The sequence below is a fragment of the Mastomys coucha genome, unplaced genomic scaffold (assembly GCF_008632895.1).
Source record: "Mastomys coucha isolate ucsf_1 unplaced genomic scaffold, UCSF_Mcou_1 pScaffold22, whole genome shotgun sequence".
In the NCBI taxonomy this organism is placed as follows: domain Eukaryota; kingdom Metazoa; phylum Chordata; class Mammalia; order Rodentia; family Muridae; genus Mastomys; species Mastomys coucha.
The window spans coordinates 245,623,885-245,634,302 of record NW_022196905.1 but is presented as its reverse complement, the minus strand read 5'-3'; the positions used below and the strand labels follow the sequence as shown (position 1 = coordinate 245,634,302).

Here is a 10,418-nt window from a genome sequence, read left to right as displayed (position 1 = left end):
GTCTCCTGGGCCAATGGTAGACCATTTTCAGGACAGGGTCAGAGGATGGTTCTGTTCTAGGTTGAGTTAAGATACACAGCTAGTACAGTGGGCTCAAGATAGAGAAATGAGAGGTGGCATCAAGTTCTCAGGGGCAGCACGGATTGGATCAGGTACCCAAAGAGAGAACTTAGTGGGACCAAAACAGATGTCATAAACTATTCTGAGCACACACAATTTCTCACTTAGCTCTACATTTGCCAAGCCCAGTCCTGGACTTGACATCTCTTAAACAGTAATGGAAATGTCCTACATCTATCTAATAAAAAAGTGCAAGCCAGTGAGATGGCTCAGTGGGTAAGGCACTTGCCACCAAGTATGCAAGCTGAGTTTGATTCTCAGAACTCACTGATGGAAGAGGAGGACAAACTCTCTAAGAGTTGTTCTCTGGTTTCCATGTGTTTATATACATACACCTATAGAAACTTTTTAAAAACCATGTAACTAGCCGGGCGGTGGTGGCGCACGCCTTTAATCCCTTGGGAGGCAGCACTTGGGAGGCAGAGGCAGGCGGATTTCTGAGTTCGAGGCCAGCCTGGTCTATAGAGTAAGTTCCAGGACAGCCAGGGCTACGCAGAGAAATCAAAAACCCACAAAAAACAAAACAAAACAAAAAAACAAAACAAAACAAAAAAAAAAACAAAAAACCATGTAACTAAAAACTTCTAAAGAAAGAAATATGCATCATGTAAAGGTAATGGCCTGTAATTTGGACACTGGCAGAAGCTCAGTTTACATGCTTCATTTATAAATTTTCATAAGAGATAAAGGTATTCTGTGATTTTTCCCAGTGCCCTCTTGAATATTGTTTCAGGTCTACAAATTGGGAGGGTCAATATAGAAACTATGTCCTTTTTGGGTTCTAATACCAAAGAGCCAACCAAAAAGCCGCTGTCCCCACTATTGTAAGCTCAGCAGTGCTGGTGGCTGGCTCTAGTCAAAAATGGCGATCTCTGAGCCCTGATGTGGTCCTCCAGATACTGAGTGAGGTACTAAGGACCCCTAGAAAACTGGAGGTTCCACACTCTTCTCTGGACCATCCTACACATAAAAGTGGGCAGTGATACCTCCTCGTCCCATCCATCCCACACACACATGGGCCTTGTCACACTCTAAATGCTCTAAGAAAAAGACACTGTCCAAACCCCACCTCAGAAAAGTGTTTTAGCCTCTGGCCAAGAGAGGAAAGGGGTGGGGGACAGGCTTCCCTAGGCTGCCGAATAAAGAACATTTTCAGAGCTTGGAGTTTTCCAACTGCTTGGAAACAGGAAGTGCCCAATCCCAGAGAACAGTAACCCTCACACACGCCCTACATAAAGACACGTTGAGCCATTAGTCCTAATTGCCTGTGACTGACACAGAAGTGAGGCTGGCCTTCCAGGCATTTGCTCAGTGGAAAGAACACAAACAGCTCACTAGGGACACAGGCAGCCATTTTCTCTCCTTTCTGCCAAAATGATTCTGCTCTGTTTCCCTCAAATTATAGCATACAAATTTGAAAGTAAGAACAATACAAAGTCTCCCACTTAGGAAATAGAAAATAAAATCTCTTACAGGGATACACAAGTAGTTGGTTAATAATCTTTCAAAATCAAATACATTACCCCCCCCAAAAGTAATAAAAGTAAACAGTCTTTTCAGAACTCTCTCTCATCACTCCAGTTTTCTTCAGGTTTGAAATAATAAGAATTATCTGCAGTGGTTTTCATTTGATCAGCACACTATTAGGAGAAAGGAGTTTAATCACACACATTTTTTGATCGAGGATTTTTAGCAACTGGGAGTTCAGAAGTGGCTTTATGAACAAGGCAGCATATTCTCCATGAAGCAGGTGCCATCATTCCAATGTCTGTATGAACTATCCACTGAAGAAATACACACTGTCCTCAAGCCTACCTCAGCAGGTCACTAGTGCTGAGCAGGACAGAAATGGGCTCCTTTGAAACTTTCCTGTCTGTATGTGTGTCTGTGTGGAATGTGCCTACAGAGCTCAATGACAAACCACAGGGATGGTTAAGCTCTCTCCTCCACACAGGGCCTGGGATTGAGCGCAGGCAGGCAGTCTGGATAGTAAGCACCTTCATCTGCTAAGCCATCGCACCAGCCCGAAAACAATTTTTTTACACCAGCATTTATTTAGGGGTAGATGTGCCACCGGGCAAGTGTGAGGGCTAGAGACAACCTGCAGGAGTCAGTTCTCTCCCTCCACTTGGGGGGGTTAGGCTTGGTGGCAAGCACCTTATGCTAAGCCATCTTGCCAGCATGGGACATTGGTTTATTTTGTACCATACTGATGACAGTGGGATCAGTCCTGACCACAGTTAGTCCTAACTAACTAACTTAATGGTAATAAGACCATTTCCCAGGCCAGAAGCAGTTTCTGTCCTTGTGGCTCCTTAAAACCACTTCAAATCAACCCTCAACTGTCTCTCAGCATGTTTACACATACCCTTTACTGGAGTCCCTACACAAGGATGCTCACTATAACCACATAACCAACATGTAAGTCATACAGCCAGGTCACATGGTAAGGTAGAAGGATGGATTCAATCACTGTTGTAATTTATTCTGTCACTCAGGGAAAAAAATCCATGTTCTTTTAATTTTATTTCTACATTTGTTTATATGGGTTTGTGTGTGTGTGTGTGTGTGTGTGTGTGTGTGTGTGTGTGTGTTGTCAAAGGACATAAACTCAGGGTGCCTGGCTTGGTAGAAAATGCCTCTATCCACTGAACCATGGTCCTAATCTCCACTCACTACATAGTCAAAAATGAGCTTTCTTTTGTCTTGGTAGAGTTGTCATCTGGGTCGAGATCTTTGCTATACAAAGAGAGCAAGAAAACGCGTCCCCAACTTAACACTGGCCACAGCTGAGGGGAATAACAGAGTCACAGCACCTAAAGCCTGAGTCCGTCGTGGACTGCCAAGGTCAAACTCAGGAGGGAAAAAGCTCGTCACTAGTTAGACATCCTCCCACACCCCATGAAGGCAAAGGGCTCCTTGTTCCACAGAAGCTGCCCACTTAAGTTTCAGCATAAAGCAACACTGACCAGCACAGGTGGTTCAGGTGCTCTTCGAGATGTACACAGAGCAAGCACTTTTACACCATTCTTGCTTCTGTATATGGCAGCTTTGCCAGAGAGACCCCTGGAAACTAGGCAACAACCGCATTGTTTCTAGCCTGAGAGAGTGCCATCGCGGGGCACAAGACTACTCACCCAGCAGGAAGGGCATCTGGGGCCTGGGCAGCAGCAGGGAGCTGCTGTGTCCCGGAAGTGCTGGGCTCCTCTCCCTCAGCTGGTGTGGATAGTGCAGGCAGAGATGTCGTGTTGGGATTTGAGGACACACTCAAGGCTGCTGTAGGCAGGGAAGTCACACCAACAACCGATGGTTCTTCAGAATCACTGCCTGTAGTAGATTCCTCACTCACTGTAAATGCATAAACCATACTTAAAGATAACAGGAATAAGAATTTTTTCTTTCCTTGGTTTCCAATGCCATACAAAACACTGTATCTGTGATAATAGCCTACTTAGATTAGACAGTACCTATGAGTTTTATAAAACCAGGCCTACTACAAACTGGTTCTGGCACTCAGAAGGTAGAAGCAGCTCACTCCACTTTTTTGCACATCCTTCAGTGTGAATCAAGATTGCATGTAACTGAGTAATTGCCAGATTCAACTGGCTAATGCTAGTTGTCAGCTGAAACTAACATGTCTTCCGAGGCAGTCACCAAGCCAGACTTCTGAGGCGTGGGACTCACTGGCTGAGACCCTTGGGTTTTGCTTGTTTATTTTGCAGTGCTGAGGATCAAACCCAGAGCCTTACATGAGCTAAGCAAGTATATTGCCATTGAGCTGAGCTAGATTCTCAGCCTCAGGTCTGCTTGCCTTCTTGTCAGTGTTAATACGACCTGGCAAAGAGGCTAGATCAGTTGCTTAATAACTAAATCTATATAATAAATGTTTCCCCAACACAAGTGCAAAATGTTCTATTTATAGTCTATCCAAGCCAAGCTAGTACACAAAGCAGATGGCAGTCCTCTTTATGCAAATCTATAAACTTTATGCAATTCCAATCTTAAAAAGAAAAAAAAAAAACCACCAAGCCTTAGATAAATTCACTGTAAAATTTATAAAGAAAACCTAAATTTGTAAGAATAGAGATGAAAGTTTTCAGAAGGGTGCTGGGTTTCTGCTGGGTTGTTCTCCTCTAGCATATCAGATCTATTAGAGAGCTATAATAATGTACTAAGTAGGGAAATGTCAGAGAACAAGTAAAGTAACAAAGTTCAGAAACAGACAAATAATTTAATAATTCTTTGGAGGTTACAAAATAGTAAGACTCTAATTCCCTTGGTGTGGTCTTCACTTATTGGAGGACACTTCTAATAAGGAGAAGCCACCACCCTCAAGCACTCTGCTTCCCCAAGGTTCATGAAGTGTGTGAGGGATGGAGCGTGTGGAGAAAATCGGCTCTCCCTCTGTGGGCCTTCAGAATACTGAGCTGGTGACCTGGCAACATCTGAAAAAGAACAATGAGGTTTTGTTTTCTTTACCGAGGGTCGGGGAGACAGTGAGATGGCTCAGCCATTAAGAATGCATGCTGCTCTTCTAGAGAACCAGACTTCAGTTCCCAGCATCTCCATCTGATGGCACACAGCCACCAGTAACCACCTCCAGGGGATGCAATGCCTCTGGCCAGTTCTAGCACCTATACTCTTCTGCACATGCACACACACACACACACACACACACACACACACATACACACACACCTACAAATAAAACTTATTTGTTGTAGAAGATTAAAAAAAAACCACAAATGTATTAGATTTAAATATTTCAATCCATGTCTTAACACCCTTTATAATAAAATTTCCCCATATTAGGCTGAGGTTAGTAGAGGACAACATTCTTCATATTGGCTTCAAGTTCTACAGAAAAGCTCTAAGATAATTAAGTGAGAAATTGCCACAGTGTGCATATATATCTATATCTATATCTATCTATCTAAATAAATAAATAAATAATCTGTGTGTGCTTGGACACATGTGTTTTTCCCCTCAGACAACACATATGCATGCAACTGTACACTTAAAGAATGTCTCTGTGGTGCTAGAGAGATGGCTTAGTGGTTAAGAGCACTGACTGTTCTTCCAGAGGTCCTGAGTTCAATTCCCAGCAACCACATGGTGGCTCACAGTCATCTGTAAAGGGATCTGATGTCTTCTTCTGGTGTGTCTGAACAGAGCAACAGTGTATTTGCATACATAAAATAAATTAATGAATCTTAAAAAAAAAAAAGTTTAATCCCAGCACTTGGAAGGCAGAGGCAGGTGGATTTCTGAGTTTGAGGCCAGCCTGGTCTACAGAGTGAGTTCCAGGACAGCCAGAGCTATACAGAGAAACCCTGTCTCGAAAAAACAAAACAAAACAAAAAAAGCCAGGCGGTGGTGGCACAGGCCTTAATCCCAGCACTTGGGAGGCAGAGGCAGGTGAATTTCTGAGTTCGAGGCCCGTCTGGTCTACAGAGTGAGTTCCAGGACAGCCAGGGCTACGCAGAGAAACCCTGTCTTGAAAAAAACCAAAAAAAAAAAAAAAAAAAAAAAAAAAAAAAAGAAAGAAAGAATGTCTTTGTAGGAATCAAAAAATACAAGAGTCACTACCTCTGCATGTCTGAGCTGTACTTTTTTTTTTTCCTCTTTTAGTTTTTCCAGACAGGGTTTCTCTGTGTAGTCCTGGCTGTCTTGGAACTCCTCTATAGACTAGGCTGGCCTCAAACTCATAGATCTGCCTTGCCTTTTCAAGCCAGCACTCTGGAGACAAAAGTAGTTAGACCTCTGAGTTCAAAGCCAAATCTGGTCTACACAGAGTTCTAGGCCAGCCAAGGCTACCTAGTGCAACCATCTCAATAGTAGTAGCAGTAGGAGGAGAAGGAGGAGGAGGAAGAAGAGGAGGAGGAGCAGCAGCAGCAACAATCCAGTTTTACCTCAAGAGAAGTCTGAAAATGACTCAGGCTGTCTGTGTCCTTGGTACTTACTATTAACACTTCCTTTTTTAAAGACAGGTTCTCATGTATCCTAGGCTAGCCTCCAACTCATTATGTAGCCAACCTTGAACTTCTGATCCCCCTGTCTTTACCATAGAGTGCTGGGATTACAGGCATGCAACACTATGCCCTATGCATGTAGTATTGGGGACTGAACCCGGAGCTTGTGCAGGCTACATAAGCACTCTACATACAGCCTGTGCTACATCCCCACCAACACTTTACTTTCTGCCCTATGTTCTTGCCGATCTCTTTCATAGTCCTGTTCCCCAGATGGTCTCCACTCCACTGCAGTCCAGACTGGCCACTGCTTGTACAAACTCCGTACTGCCTGTGGCCTCAGCTGTGCAACCCAGAGCTCCTACCGTGTCAACAGCACCTGGGTCGTGGCTGAGGCATGTTTTCAACTTCTTTTTTTGTTTTGTTTTGGTGTTTGGTTTTTGAGAGAGGGTTTCTTTGTGTAGCCTTGGCTGTCCTGGAACTCACTCTGTAGACCAAGCTGGCCTCAAGCTCCCAGAGATCCCCTTGCCTCTGCCTCCAGAGTGTTGGGTTAAAGGCACACACCACCCCTCATGTTTGCAACTCTTACTGAAGGAGATTAGAAGGTAGAGTCTTTTCTTGGCTTATACTTTACACTGCCCAGGAAACAGTGTTTGATAAATACTTGTTCAATACATATGCATTTGCCAAATCTAAAATTTTAAAAATACATTAGGAATAAAATCACCTGATATTTGTATATCATTATCACTTAAAAATAGGTCTTTTCAGGAGAGGCGATAGGGGGTTTTCAGAGGGGAAACGGGGAAAGAGGATAACATTTGAAATGTAAATAAAGAAAATATAATAAAAAAACATTAAAAAATAGGTCTTTTAAAAATATCTGGGTGTGATTTGTTGTTATTTGGCTTGTTTGTTCACTGTTTGAGGTGGCATAGAACCTATGTAGCTAAAGTAGCCTTGCACTCATGATCCTTCTGCTTCAGCCTGAGTGTGCTATATGCATCTTTATTAAAAAGATGACAAAATGGTGGGTCCTTTACCCGATGTCCCCTATTGTTACTCTTTTATATAACCATGGCACATTTGACAAATTAAAAAAAAGGGGGGGGGGGAATCTGTACAGTACTATTAACTAAACTCCAGATTTTATTTGAATCTCACTTTTCCACTAAGTCGCTTTTTTTGCTCTAGGATGCAATCCAGGATTCCTCATTGCCTTTAGCAAATACACTTTTATTAGTTCATTTGTCATTCCAACAGCTTATGAGGAAAATGTTATTCCCACTTATCCAAAGACATGTAAGCACCATGACTATTCAGACAGGTGCCATGCAAGCAGCAAGCAGCAGAACTGCTGTTCAAACTCAGAGTACTGTGAGGAGGAAAAAATGGAAAGAAGGAAACGAAGAGGGCTTGGATGTTCTCCTGGATGAAGGAGGAGTAGAGGAGCCAGGGCAAGAGTGGAGGAGGAGCCAGGGCAGGGAGGTGAAGGAGGTATCAGGGCAGGAGGGTGAGGGAGGTATCAGGGAAGGGGGTTGGGGGAGGTACCATGGCAGGGAGGTGAGGCAGGTACCAGGGCAGGGAGGTAAAGGAGGTACCAGGACAGGGAGGTGGCGGGGGTGGGGAGGTAGCATGGCAGTTGAACTGCTTTCTGTAACTGTGTTTCATAAGGATCCTCTGTGATATTGGTTAAACACTTCAATTTTATGAATCACATTTATTATAGGATAGGAAACCCTTTGGCCAAGAAAAAGATCAGGAATTGGACATCTTTTTCTTAATCCCAGGCAAGCCAACCTACCAATTGATGAGCTCCAAATTCAAAGAGAAAAAGAGGGAAGAGCACACTCAACATTGACATCTGGCCTATACACAAAGGCACATGCACATACACACATGCATTTACCTGTACACACCTTGAACACATACATGAAATCATAATACATGCATACATACATACATACATATGCACAGAACTTTGTTTTAAAATAGGGGCTAGAGAAAACCTGAGTTTTGTTCCTAGCACAAAGTTTTGTTCCTACATCAGATGCCTTTGCCACATACCCATACATAGACACATGATTAAAATGATAAAAATAGCCGGCAGTGGTGGCACATGCCTTTAATCCCAGCACTTGGGAGACAGAGGCAGGCAGATTTCTGAGTTCGAGGCCAGCCTGTACTACAGGGTGAGTTCCAGGACAGCCAGGGCTACACAGAGAAACCCTGTCTCAAAAGCCCCACCCCCAAAAAATGATAAAGATAGATGGGATGGTGGGACAGGCCCGTAACTGCACCACTCGGGAGGCACAGTGGATCTCTCTAGGTCTGAGGCCAGCCTAGTCTACTTATTGTGTTCCAGGCTAGCCAGAGAGAACAGTGATACTCTCTCAAAAACAACAACAATGAATCTTTTTTAAAAAAAGATTTATTATTATACATAAGTACATTGTAGTTGACTTCAGACACACCAGAAGAGGGCATCACACTTCATTACAGGTGGTTGTGAGCCACCATGTGGTTGCTGGGATTTGAACTCATGACCTTAGGAAGAACAGTCAGTGCTCTTACCCACTAAGCCATCTCACCAGCCCAACAACAATGAATCTTTAAGCAAAAAGAAAAACAGTAAGGTTGTATGAGATAAGGAAGAAAGGGTGGCAAAGGCACCGCAATGCCTGACAGTAGAGACTAGATCTTAAGTAGATTAAGTAGATTAATATAACTCCTACTTCTAGCATGACTCTAAAAATTTAAAGTCAAAAATTTGCTGGAGCTGGGCAGTAGTCGCGCATGCTTTAATCCCAGCACTTGGGAGGCAGAGGCAGAGGCAGGCGGATTTCTGAGTTCGAGGCCAGCCTGGTCTACAGAGTGAGTTCCAGGACAGCCAGGGCTACACAGAGAAACCTTGTCTCTAAAAATAAAACAAAAAACAAACAAACAAACAAACAAACAAAGAATTTGCTGGAGAAATGGCTCAGCAGTTAAGAGCACTGACTATTCTTCCAGAAGTCCTGAGTTCAATTCCCAGCAAGCACATGGTGGCTCACAACCATCTGTAAGAGGATCAGATGTCCCCTTCTGGTGTGTCTGAAGAGAAAAACAGTGTATTCATATACATAAAATCAAGAATTTGTTTTGAGAAATCTATGAATTTTCAAAGAGAACAAGTAACAAGGCAGAGCTAGCCCTTTTAGACTTCGAAAAACATACTATGCCAGGGCTGGAGAGATGGCTCCACAGTTAAGAGCACTGGCTGCTCTCCCTGAGGACCCGGGTTCAACTGTCAGCACACACATGGCAACTCACAGCCATCTTTAACTCCAGTTCCACGGCATCTGACTCCCTGTAAAGAGAGCTTCAGGCAGCCACGTGGTGAGACACACATGCAGGCAAAGCATCTATATACATAAAACTTTTAAAAACACAATCCCAATAATCAAATTATATGGGACTCACTCAAAACAAACAAATTCTCACAGTATAAAGGAAAGCAGTAAGTGATTAATTAAGTAAAAGTCACTGTGAAAAACTGTTTAACAGTTTTTCCTTCAGTAAGAACAGGATTCCAATACAGAGAAAGATTAACGTAGGGCTGGTATGTATGTAGCTCAGTGGTAAGTGTGTGCATACCAAACATGAGGTCAGGAGTTCAATCTCCAATACCCAAACAAAACCAAATAAAAAACAGAGATAGTTAGAACAGACCATGAGGTGGAACTTATTAACACTGATAGCCTTAAAAACTAAGTATTAACAAGGTTAGAGAAGGAGCTGGAGAGATGGCTCAGCGGTTAAGAGCACTAACCACTCTTCTGAAGGTCCTGAGTTCAAATCCCAGCAACCACATAGTGGCTCACAACCATCCATAATGAGATATGATGCCCTCTAATGGGGTATCTGAAGACAGCTACAGTGTACTTAAATATAATAAATAAATAAATAAATGTTAAAAAAAGAAAGAAAAAAAACAAGGTTAGAGAAAAAAACCCTCATATGCTACTTTGTGAAATTTTTATGCAGTTTTGGCCATATAAGCAATCCTTTTTAAAGGAAATTTATTTCATTTTTATTGACTCCAGAATTGCACTTAAAAGCTATGAATAGTGGCCTGTGTATACAGAGTCAGCTACTCAGGAGAATGGCCCAGTGGGATAGCTAGTGCCTAGGCATTCAAGGCCAGCCTAGACAACACAGCTACAAGTGTTCCTTCAAAAATATGTTTCTATCTTCCCCCAGAACAAACCTGTATGCAAAGAGGAAAGCATGCCAGCAGAGGTACCTGACTGTAATTGCAACACTTTCTTTTTCTTTTCTTTTCTT

At 42.9% G+C, this 10,418-nt stretch overlaps 1 protein-coding gene across 1 annotated transcript in view; it reads right to left on the bottom strand.

Moving 5' to 3' along the window:
* Wwp2 (WW domain containing E3 ubiquitin protein ligase 2) overlaps nucleotides 1-10,418 on the bottom strand; it is a 125,362-nt gene that overhangs the window by 34,812 nt on the left and 80,132 nt on the right. Inside the window, exon 8 of the mRNA XM_031341345.1 lies at nucleotides 3,258-3,468. Coding sequence (XP_031197205.1) covers nucleotides 3,258-3,468 — 211 coding nt within the window. The remainder of the gene's footprint in view (nucleotides 1-3,257; nucleotides 3,469-10,418) is intronic.